General features: G+C 43.6%; 1 protein-coding gene across 1 annotated transcript in view; it reads left to right on the top strand.

The window, feature by feature from the left end:
• LOC144261455 (arylsulfatase H-like) overlaps positions 1 to 10,411 on the top strand; it is a 42,760-nt gene extending 32,349 nt beyond the window's left edge. Inside the window, 2 exon segments of the mRNA XM_077811076.1 lie at positions 10,042 to 10,353; positions 10,356 to 10,411. Coding sequence (XP_077667202.1) covers positions 10,042 to 10,353; positions 10,356 to 10,411 — 368 coding nt within the window.
• Positions 10,412 to 12,412: the final 2,001 nt, after the last annotated feature.

Genomic DNA, 12,412 nt, shown 5'->3' with positions numbered 1-12,412 from the left:
GACTTATGAGGAGAGGCTGAGGGAACTGGGATTGTTTAGTCTGCGGAAGAGAAGACTGAGGGGGGATTTGATAGCTGCTTTCAACTACCTGAAAGGGGGTTCCAAAGAGGATGGATGTAGACTGTTCTCAGTGGTAGCAGATGTCAGAACAAGAAGCAGTGGTCTCAAGTTGCAGTGGAGGAGGTTTAGGTTGGATATTAGGAAAAACTTTTTCACTAGGAGGATGGTGAAACACTGGAATGCGTTACCTAGGGAGGTGGTGGAATCTCCTTCCTTAGCTATTTTTAAGGTCAGGCTTGACAAAGCCCTGGCCTGGATGATTTAGTTGGGGGTTGGTCCTGCTTTGAGCAGGGGGTTGGACGAGATGACCTCCTGAGGTCCCTTCCAACCCTGATATTCTATGATTCTATGATTACTAAGGGTTGGATTTTTAAAGGTAAATTTAGGCACCTAAAGGCTCAACTAGGACCTTACGTGAGATTTTGAAAATCCCACTAGGTATCTATCTGCATCTTTAGATGCCTAAATACCTTTAAAAATCTGCAAAAAGAAAAGGAGTCCTTGTGGCACCTTAGAGACTAACCAATTTATTTGAGCATGAGCTTTCGTGAGCTACAGCTCACTTCATCAGAAGTGAGCTGTAGCTCACGAAAGCTCATGCTCAAATAAATTGGTTAGTCTCTAAGGTGCCACAAGGACTCCTTTTCTTTTTGCGAATACAGACTAACACGGCTGTTACTCTGAAACCTTTAAAAATCTGGCGCTCAGCCTACAATAATAGAAGGTGCTGCTGCCTCATGATAGCCAGTGCTTTCATTGCTCCAGCTGCAAAAGCATCAGGAGAGCTACCAACAGAGTGATCATGGATACAGCCTAATTTTTTAAGCTTAAGAATTTGTTTGCTTATTTTCAAGAGTTCCATTTTCTCTGTTAAACTGGGTTTTCCTTTTATAAAGCTCAGCTGTGAAACATCTTTCTTCAATTAGGCTAATTGACAGCAGCTGTAATGCATTTCTTAATTATGACTTAACTCCAAAACCTTCAAACAAACAAACAAACTTCCTTGCTGATATATTCTTAAAGATGTCAAGTTCCGCTAAGAAAAGGAGAGCTGGGAGCTAGGAATTCCAGAGTTCTAAGTCCTGTGCTGACACAGATTCCCCTACCTGCATACTGTGTAGTGTCAGGAACCATGAATGCGTGGTTATAAGAAATCCATGTTTCTCACTCCTGAAGGCTGAGGTAAGGCGGAAGGTGATGGAGGAGACTATCCCTTTCTCCTCATTTAAGCACTGTCTCTAAGACCTTGAGCAAGTCACTTAACATTTCTGCCTTGGTTTCCCTGTCTCTGAAATGGCGGTAATAATTTTTAAGTTCTTCACTGCATCTCGTTGTGTTGTGTTGTGAGGCTTAAATAGTTACTGCTGGTAAAGCCAAAAAGTTGATCTATGCCTCTAAACATTTCTCATAAATCTTTAATACATTTTGAGTGGAATATATCAGCTATTGTATCTATCATATTCTGTACATGTATAGCCCCATCACTGTAGTATCTGAGCACCTTACGGTCTTTAAGGTATTTATCCTCACTACACCTTTGTGAGGTAGGGAAGTGCTATTATTCCCATTGCACAGATGGAAAACTGAGTCACAGAGGGTGACTAGGGACAAATTTTTTTAAAGATATTAAGACGTTATTTGTTCATTGTTGCGAAGCCTATGGGCCAGATCCTGAAAGGTATTTAAGTGCCTATCTGCCTCTTTAGGCCCAAGCCCACCACTTGGATGCCACTGACATTTTCAAAGCTGCTCCTTAGCTGCTACCTACCCCCAGAGGTGTCTAAATCCCCCAGGCACCTAAAATTTCCACCAGTCAGCATTTGCAAAAGCCGCCTAAGGCCTGACACCATGTTACCGCTAGTAAGCTGCTAGGGAGAATTGTCTATATCGTCAGTGAGGTCCAATCCCTGTAGTTGTGCTCTGAGCACACTGAAATCTTGATGCCTGTCAGGTCCTGCTGCAGGAGGGCGAGATGCAGGTCACTGATGGAGTGGGGCAGCGCAGCACCCACACAGCAGACAGCCAGGGACAAAGAGAAAATAGGACAAAGCATGAGAGGGGTATTGAGTGTGCAAGAAAGAGCGACAGTTTGGTTGCTAGGGTGTGGGCTCGCTACAGGGGCTATCCTGGCTTTGGTACGTAACTGCATGAGAGGGTTCATGCCAACACATCCTGAGTGTAGGGAGGGGCCTGTCAGCCTGGTGCACTAGGTCAACTGCTTAGGCGTCTATGCCCTTCTCCTCTGCATTTTGATCCTGTCTAGCTTAGACAAGCTCCCTGCTGAGCTTGCCAGCTTCTGAGGCTCCTTTTCATAAGAATTTAGGGCTAGATCCACAAAGGTTCTTAGGCACCTAAATCCCACATTAAGGTATCGCTGATGTTCTCAAAACCACTGCTCAGGAGCCGCCTAATTGTGTAGGCACTTGAAGTCCCCCTAGGTGCCTCTGTTTCCACCAGTTGTTGTGAGCAAAGCTGCCTAAATCCTGATGTTACCCCACAGCTAACAAGCTGTTCTGAACCCTTGCTCACTCCGTAGCCCAAAGGGATTCTCAGACTAGGAGTTTCCCTGCCTCTCTCTACAGTGAGGCTGGATGTGGGAGGCTTTCTCAGAGCACACTTACCAGATTGGGTTTCACACAAATGACAGTCATGGGCGAACAGGTCAGGAATTTTTGGTGCTCGGGTGGGTGTGCATAGCTATTACTAAGGGTTGGATTTTTAAAGATAAATTTAGGCACCTAAAGGCTCAAATAGGACCTTACGTGAGATTTTGATCCCCTCAAATACTCCACAGCCCAGAGGCTAGAATATTCATTTGAGAGGTGGGAGACCTGGCTTTAAGTCCCTGCTCTAAACCAGACAAAGAAGGGATTTGAATGTAGGTGTCCCACATCGCAGGTGAGTGCCCTAACCACTGGGCTATTGGCTATGATCAGATAGGTTCACTTCTCTGTCTCTCTTTTCTCATGAGAAAGGGCTGACCTGGCCTAGACACAGAACTGCAGGAGAGGAGTCACAGCTGAGAGTCTCAAGCAGAGATGGGTGTCTCCCTCCAGCCCATCAGTCAGGTGCCTATAGGCTCAGATCAACAGAGTTCGGTGCCTAAGGACCTTTGTGAATCTAGGCCCTAAACCCGGAGTTATGCTCACAGGCTTCCTATACAATGCATGGGGGAGAGTTAGGTGCTTAAAAAAGATTCGTAGAACCATCAATTGAGAGGGGAGCCACCTAAGCTATCCAGGAATGAAATGGGACAGAATTTAAGGCCTAGGTTAACAAAGGGACTTAGGCACAAATCTCTCATTAATCTGGGCCTCTAGGTGCCTAATTGATGGGCGGAAGGGAGGCTCTTATCTCTGCCTGGCAGTAAGAGCACTCCCTCAAACTATAGGAGAACCAGGTTCAAATCCCCACTCTGCCTGATTTAGAACAGGGCCTTGAACCCAGGTCTCCCATCTCTCAGATGAACGCACATTGCTAAAGAAAATGACTGATTAATGAATCATTGTAGGATTAAATGGGGTTGAGGGAAGAGAAAGATGGTCTGGAATGTAGTAGCCCCAAGTTTAAAGAATCAGATATCTTCTATTATTAGCAAATGTGGCAAGGAAGCTTATTGGCTTAAGTTTGAAAGTTTCTCTGAATATGAAAGTATGTTTTCAAGAGAGGGAGGCTGGATTGGTTTAGATTTCAGAATGAATCATTCTCCAAACATACACCATCAGCTGGAGTTAAAGTCTGGCTCTGTATCTTATCTGCCTGGTGACTTAAATGAGCAACTTCCAAGAGCTGTAGCTCACGAAAGCTCATGCTCAAATAAATTGGTTAGTCTCTAAGGTACCACAAGTACTCCTTTTCTTTTTGCGAATACAGACTAACACGGCTGTTACTCTGAAACCTTCCAAGAAAACTGATAATCAAGCAGGTATGTTATGAAACATTCCACTAGAGGGCAGTGGTACACTGATAAATTCTACAAAAAGAAAAGGCGTGCTTGTGGTACCTTAGAGACTGACAAATTTATTTGACAGGTTTCAGAGTAGCAGCCCTGTTAGTCTGTATCAGTAAAAAGAAAAGGAGGACTTGTTAGTCTCTAAGGTGCCACAAGTACTCCTTTAAATTTATTTGAGCATAAGCTTTTGTGAGCTACAGCTCACTTCTGCATGCATCCGATGAAGTGAGCTGTAGCTCACGAAAGCTTATGCTCAAATAAATTGGTTAGTCTCTAAGGTGCCACAAGTCCTTCTTTTCTTTTTGCAAATACAGACTAACACGGCTGCTACTCTGAAACCTGATAAATTCTAATGCACCCAAGGAGGCCAGGGGTCCATCAATATTGCTTTGCTTTGAATTTGAATCCATAGAGATGTGCCTAGCCTCAAAGTGCTTCAAACAAAGAGATTTCCCCCTCCCTCGGACCCCCTCCCAATGAGTGTTTCATCAATCTCCAACTTGTACGCCATTTAAATCCCTGTTTCATTTTCAGACAAGTTCTGACTGGCCATGCTTTAACTGTCTTCCAAATTTGAAATTTAACTAATGGAGCTTTTAACAATAAGTACTAAAGGACTAGTGAGCCAACCCACCACAGCCCTGCACGAGATACAGAAACAGACTACAAGTGGCTACATATAAAAAGAAAATAGGTATGTCCCTTAGATGAGGACACTTGAGCAGATATCCTGACAACTGGGGGCCCCACCTCTTCATCTTCTGGGAGAGAAATTCAATGGAATAAAAGCAAGGGACATTTCTTCTACACACCAGTTTTTCTAACAACATGAATCCAACACTCTTCCCATCCCCTCAATCTCTCAGAGAGATGTTGTAGTCAAATAGGTCCCTGCACACACATTTTCTGGGACTCCCCACAGATTAGAAATTTCTGATCTTGCACACACAATGGCCTGAAACTGTTTCCAAGACCCAGACAGATAAAAATGCAACTAACTATATTCTGGCTAATATCCCCATGCAGCACCTGTGAAACAATACAAAATGTCACTTAGCCACAAGTTTGAGAGTAGTGTTTAGGAAATGGGTCAGTGTAGTGTGGCTCACAAAACAGAATCCTATATTTAAGATGGGTCAATACAAAGTATAAGAAATAGGAGAAATCACAGCCCAAATCTGACCATTCTGGGCCAGGTTCAAGAAAGGATGGGCCTTAGGGGAGAACTTAGTATAGAAACCAATGGGGCCTTTGGCCCAAACCAAAATGCGGACGTGAGATCATAAAATTAATCTGCCTGCGTAGGAAAATATGTGAACACACCAAGCTTTTAATCATCTAACCCTATTGAGAGGCAGAGTGGTCTAGCAATGGATAGGGCACTAAACTGGAAGTCAGGAGACCTGTGTTTTTATTCCCAGCTCTGTCACTAAACTTCTGTGACCCTGAGCAAGTCACTTCCCTTAGTTCACTTACCTCAGTTTCCCCCCTCATCCAGTGTATTGGAGGAGCAACAGCAGGAGAGTGAGTTTGTGTGGGCGGGGGTGGAGGGTGAGAAAACCTGGATTTGTGCTGGAAATGGCCCAACTTGATTATCATACACATTGTAAGGAGAATGATCACTTTAGATAAGCTATTACCAGCAGGAGAGTGGGGTGGGAGGAGGTATTGTTTCATGGTCTCTGTGTATATAATGTCTTCTGCAGTTTCCACAGTATGCATCCGATGAAGTGAGCTGTAGCTCACGAAAGCTTATGCTCAAATAAATTGGTTAGTCTCTAAGGTGCCACAAGTACTCCTTTTCTTTTTGCGAATACAGACTAACACGGCTGTTACTCTGAAACCTGTGTATTGTCTATCTCTAGACTAAAAGCTCTCCAGGATAGGAGTTGTCTGTTACTATGTTTTTTTACGATGGATCTCTGAGCTTGACTTGGGCCTCTAGCTGCTATAGTAATATAAAAATAATGATGGTCGAGTATATTGATGCCCTACTAAGCTTTGTGTTTAGACTGGTTTATGTGTGTTGTTGTCTGCTACTTGGTTTCAAATTGATCTAATGCACCACATATCTTTGCTCCCCACTACCAATAATGTAACAATGGATTGTTAATATCTCTCTCTCTCTTGCTCTTATCTTTTACCTGTCTAACCTTATGTATATTTGATTTACTTAACTGCATAGAGTTGTGTACCTTCCTAGTTATCCCATTGAAACACAAGGAGATGGTTCTATAAAAAATGAAACATTCTGCACGTGTATATCCGCTCCCACTTTAGTCACGTAAGAGAGAATGCAAGATATCATTTTTGGGAGGAATCCCATAGCTACTCAAGCAATCTTTTCCCCCACAAATTTAGAGAGAAAAAATAATTTGCTCATCTGGCTGCATAACTTATATGTGTATGTCCATTACAGACATGCAGATCAGATATATTCAAAATGTGGGTAGGTCTGAAATTCAGGCAGGTGAAACTTGGTTAAATGAACCATAGTTAAACCAAAAATTGTAATATTCCATGTAATTTAATCTGAAACAAAAATCTGTTCCTTGCTCAGATCCATTCCTTTCTTACAAGGCAGGAGAAATCTTTGGAGTCCAATTGATTTCTCCTTATTGTTCTGCTCATTTTAAAATACATCACGTTCCTGTTCTACTTATTGTCCTTTCATGTATGTATATTGGGCTGTCTGGATGTGAAGCCATTGTATCTTTCTGTCTTCTAGTGAGGACTCATCAATTAGGCCCTTCATCTAGGCTGGGAGAGTCTTTTGTCTATATGTTAAAGAGTCCTTTCCTCTATCCTGACACAATAGGGCTTATTAGTGACACTTTCTGCTTGTTAAATTGATTATTACCAGATGGGTTTGAGAGTTATTTAGATTCAAGAAACAGTTTTTCCTTGGACATATTACATTAACATGGTACCCCAAAATTAACACACTTCCCTCAAGTTCAGTCAGGGTTGCTTTAACTCCGATTATGTGTTCCTCTTTGTCTGTCTGTGCTGGCTGGAACCCCTGCTGGCTTCTCCAATGCTGAGTTCTACTCAGCTTTCAATGTTGTTTTTCTCCATTGTTTTCTGGGGGTTTTTTTTCTTTTCTGGACACTCCAGTTGTTGTTGTGGCTACATTCTCAGTGCACCCTTCAACACTAACTAACAGGGAGACAGATTCTTCATTGCCCTGCACCTTGTGTAGTTATTTAATATTTTATACCCATTTTGCACAGATGTAAATAACTACACAAGGTGCAGGGTAGTGGAGAATCAGTCATAACTAGCCAGTATAAGTGAGCTAAATAGACAGCCAGGTAACTGGGCTAATATGGCCCAAAATATTTAATGAAATGCATAGACAAATTCATTTTTCTGAACACATATCAATGACATAATCGGTATATAGATTATATATAAAATAGACTATCTATATATATAGATAGATAGATAGATAATGAGATACATATCTATATATTGAAAATGTATCTAGATATACCACAGTATGAGTTCACATACTTACATACAGCCAAGAAAAAACACATACTGAGAAATTGTTAATCTTAAACTTCAGCTACAATTAATGGCTGTGACCTTTATTTATCAATCCATCATTTTTTTTTTAATAATTTCTGCTAATGTCTAAGGGGGGGGAACATCTGTGTCTCCCATATTTCCAAATACATTATTTTAATCCAAAACAACCGAGGAATTCAGCCAGAAGTGATCACACCAAAGAAGTTCTGAGATGCAGCCTGAAAAGTATAGTTGTAATTTACAACTAAATTAAGAAATATACCGATGGAAGGTGTTCAAACTGGAGTATTTGCTAGAGTTTGAGATGCATTATTGTTTCCACCACCTTTCTCATAATAGTTTTTGATTAGCAAAAGACATCCTGGCTGCAGCAACACTCAGACCGCGGGGTAAAGCTGCAGCCTCCCAGTCATGGAGAACAGCTCAGGGCACAACAGAAGGCAGGAGAGTTCAGCAGATTCCACTGAACCAAAAAGAAAACGTCATATATACAGAATGCAAATGTTGGCTTTTGTGCTGCATGCATTACAGAAATGACTCAGAGTGTTGAACCTACCCTTCCGTCAGTTAGGCATCATGTCTAATCTCTCTCTTGTGCTGGACACAACCACCTCCTCCTCCTGGAATGGGATTTCAGTTACAGGGCATCAGGGCCTAAATGTGTCACCATCAGATGGCTGCTAACAACTGGGAGCATGAACATTTTTTATGTGGACCTTGGGCTTCCATGGCCCTGATTGTTTATAGAAAATAAAATAATACTAATGATAAGATAATAATGTGTGCAGCGTAGCTGTAGCCACGTCGTTGCCAGGATATAAGAGAAAGACAAGGTGGGTGAGGTAATCTTGGAGTACGTTTCCCAGACCTATGGCAGAGCTCCGTGTAGTTTGAAAGCTTGTCTGTCTCTCCAACAGAAGTTGGTCTAATAAATGATATTACCCCACCCACCTTGTCTCAGTTAATAATGTCACTCACAAAGCTTTGCTCAGATCAATGGTATCATCTCCTATCAGACCGTGGGATACAGGGGGAGGCAAATCTCCCGTCAAACTGCATTCAGTTGCACTCTTAGTGCCTTGTCATTTTTCATGATTAGCTAGCCTCCTACCGCGATGCTGCTACTTTTGTTTATATAGTGCTGTTCAGACTGTCGCTCAGAGGCTGGGGAGCCACTGGTCTGGGCAACTGCCCGATGCCACGGGCTGCTCTGGCACTGCGATCTAGTGTTCCTCACACTGTGCTGAAAACAAGTTTCTGTTTCTATTGTATTATTTGCTTACAGTTGATAGCCAGTAAGCTGCCCTGCTTTCACGACTAAGCTACATCCTGAGACTGGAAATAAGCTGGGGCCAGATTCTGTCTAGTCCTTCCATGAGTGCAAAGTGCAGAGAGAGACCATGAAGAATTTTCCCTTAGGCAGACCACATAAGGGCCAGGTACAATTCCAGTCCCTGCATTAAGACTGCAAGGACTGCACCCTTGAGGGCACACACAGCTCCACCGGGGCAGGGGGAAGAGATGGGGACCTCCCCCCACATAAGGCACCAACCACCAGAGCTAGCTATCACTACATTATTATGTACACCCATAGGTGCTGCAGTTCCAGCACCTACTGGCTTCAAGTGGTTTCCATTATCTACAGGGTTACAGTTTGGTTCAATGGCTCTCAGCTCTCCCACTATGAAAATTGTTCCAGCATCCCTTGCTACACCCTACAAAGGGGAATAGCAGAAAGTGTGCAGTACATGTGGGCCTGCAAACTCTGGAAAGCATTTGAGTCCCTGAGGGAATACATCACAGTCTTGTCCCGGAGCAGCTTCATCTCCCTCCTTACCATGAGCTGGGAGCCCCCATGCTGATGAGAATGTTCTTTGAAAGCTATACCCAAGTAGTCATTTTAAATAGGTGGTCCATCCACACACGACTCTCTCACTGACTCCCAACACCCTTGTGACTATATTGGGAATAAGACTTGCCCCCTAGCTATCTGAGGCCCACTGGACAATTCTTAGGGACAGTCTTTTGAGCTGATAGACTTCTGCAAAGCAGAGAGAGGGAATGCAGTCCAGCTTGTAGAGGACCATTGGTCTTGCACAGCAATTTATAGTGCAGTAGTTGGCACTTACAATGCACTAGATACAGTCCACAAGCATAGGAAGATCTGGCCCTTGTCTTGTAGAACTAAGTTAGTCATCTCTAGCAGGGATAAATGAGGGCACCAGTTGCTGTAAAAAGAAATGCTTTTAAGCATGGTTCTATAGATCACCACCTTAGAAGAACAAAAAGAACCGGTTCAGCGGCTTTTGGAAAGGACTATTTTGGAATTCAGTTAGTTCCCAGTAGATAAATAGTTGCATGGTCATCTTGGCTTGCCGCTTATTTCTTATGACAGGGACGGAATAAAAGCCTTTGCAGGGAAAATACTGCACTTAGGAGAGCTCGATCTAGTTCATGTCCATCTTTGTTACTTAAAGTGGTTTCTCTCCTGGCAGGTGGGGCACTGTGGACGGCTCATTATGTGACTCCAATATTCCATCCAGACAGTGCTGGAGCCTGTTATAGATGTGGAATGTGCCATTGCTTTGGGGAAGACGTAACCCATCATGACCCTCCTTTGCTCTTTGATCTCTCCAGTGACCCAGCTGAGACCAAACCTCTGTCTCCTGCCACTGAGCCCCTGTTTGACACAGTAATAAGCAGACTAGAAAGAGCTGTTCAGGAGCATTGCAGGACCCTGACTCTGGTCCCTCAGCAGCTCTCTGGGTACAACAACATATGGAAGCCCTGGCTGCAGCTGTGCTGTGGGACTTCCCATTTTGCTGGTGTGACAAAGAAGGTGACAGTGAGCAGGAAATTCTTTAACCAAAGAAAGAACAGGGAGGCAGTCAAACAGCTAGTAACCTGAAAAAAAAGAGAATAGAACTTAAATGACTTTGAGCTAAATACTGACATCCATAGGCAGGGCAAAATTACACTGGACTATTTGAATCAGACATTCCTTTCACTTCTGACCCACCTACACTCACCCACCCCTATCACTGAGCTCTGTTCAGTAGACCTGGAGTCTGCCTGATTAAATCCTGAACATAATCTCTGGACCAAATTCTGTCTCAGTTGCAATTTGGCCCTAAACAGTGAGCTCAGGCTTTTGTCCCAGATAAATGAACTGGGATTTCTTTTTCTACCTGTGTTCAGTATCCTTGGGCTTGAGCATCTATATGGTCTCTCGCAGACCCGAGTCCAGGGGGGCACTAGCGCCTCTGGGATCTGGTTAGTTTGACTCGGGTCTGTGAGCTGCCGTGGGGCTGCCAGAGCCCCAGGTTCAAGCGGAGGTTAGAAAAGTCTTAATGGAGGGGTATAATCACTGAGGTGAACATGTTACCAAATTGAATGCACATTTGTTTTTAAATACAGGTCCATTGCCAACCAGTTTGGGGTAAACTACATGCCTGATTGCCTTAGATACCTCTGCCGTCACTTCAGTCAACTTTCCAACCTCAAAGTAGTGGGCATTAAAGATATTCTAGCAGTAACTGCTGGCTTTAAGAGAGTGGGGTTGCCTAACTGTGCCGGAGCCATTATTGGGCCTCATTTGCCCTCCTGGAGGAGCACCTGAGTACATACACTGCAAAGGGTACCACTCCATTGCTCTGCAGGCGCCAGTGGACCACAGAGCCAGATTTAGAAACGTCAGTGTGGGCTGCACAGGAAAAATTCACAAGCTAGTTTTTTGCCAATCAGGAATCTACATTCATGGACAAGGTGGGACACTAGTCCCACCAAATGACATTGACATAAATGGTGTTACTGTCTGCACTGTCATCCTGGGGAAGCCTGCATACCCCTTTTGCTTTGGCTTATAAAACTGTATCCTGATTTCAGAGGCCTTGACAACAGATGGTTTAATCACACTCTGCGCAGGTGTAGAATGGTTGTTGAGTGTGCTTTAGGCAGATGGAAGGCCCATTAGAAATTGTTTGGATGCCATTGTCATCAATGTTGTCCACCTTGCTTGGCTTGCTGTGCCCTTCACAACCTTTGTGAAGCCAGAGATGAGCCATTTCCCCCTGACTGGATTGGTACCCTCAGCCAGAAAGTACAGCTACCACTGAGAGAGCTGGTTGTGCCCGGGCAGCAGAAGTCAGAGATGTTTTGTGGTCTCACACAGCCCAAGGGATGAGGGGGAATAGTACTGCTATTAATGTCCTTGGGGAGCTGGAAATTGGCTCATGTTAGGCTCAGGAGCAGTACTTGAGAGGGGCATGGGCTTGATTGCCATGCAGTGTATAAGTCTGAATGACATGATGAATAATGAATGTGGGGTGGGGTGAGGGGTTTTACAGATGGAATTTATTAATGTGAATTTCTGTACCTCACCAAATCCAGGAGTACTGTTTGCTTACGAACACTTAGTTGCTCCTGAACAGGTTTTTAAGCTTTATTATCTCAAATCATAATTGTTTGATATGATGCAATAACAAACATTCTTGAAAACTGAACATGCTTTATTTGTAAACATGTCTTAAAATAGCACAACACTCACATTACAAAACCACACACACAAAAATGTTCAATACCCAACATAATACTCCTTTCCATGTTTTCCTCTCACTTGGTGGTGGGGAATGGGAGAGGAAGTTTCCACCCAAGAGAGGTTGAAGAAGGAAGGCATCCTGGGGTTTATTTGCCCTGCCCAACTGCTCATGAGTCCTGAATGCATGGGCTGCCCTGACATGGTGTTGTCCAAGCTACTGCTGGACTAAGGGTACAGAGCAGGGTGCTCATGCCCCCGTGTAGGAGAGGCTGTAGGAGATGGTATACTTGCAGCCATGAAGGAGAAGAGTAGCTGAAAGAGTTTTCTGT

Source organism: Eretmochelys imbricata, chromosome 1 (assembly GCF_965152235.1).
Source record: "Eretmochelys imbricata isolate rEreImb1 chromosome 1, rEreImb1.hap1, whole genome shotgun sequence".
NCBI classification, from domain to species: Eukaryota; Metazoa; Chordata; order Testudines; family Cheloniidae; genus Eretmochelys; species Eretmochelys imbricata.
Note: the sequence above shows the minus strand (reverse complement) of the source record. Positions and strands in the feature narration are given on the sequence as shown.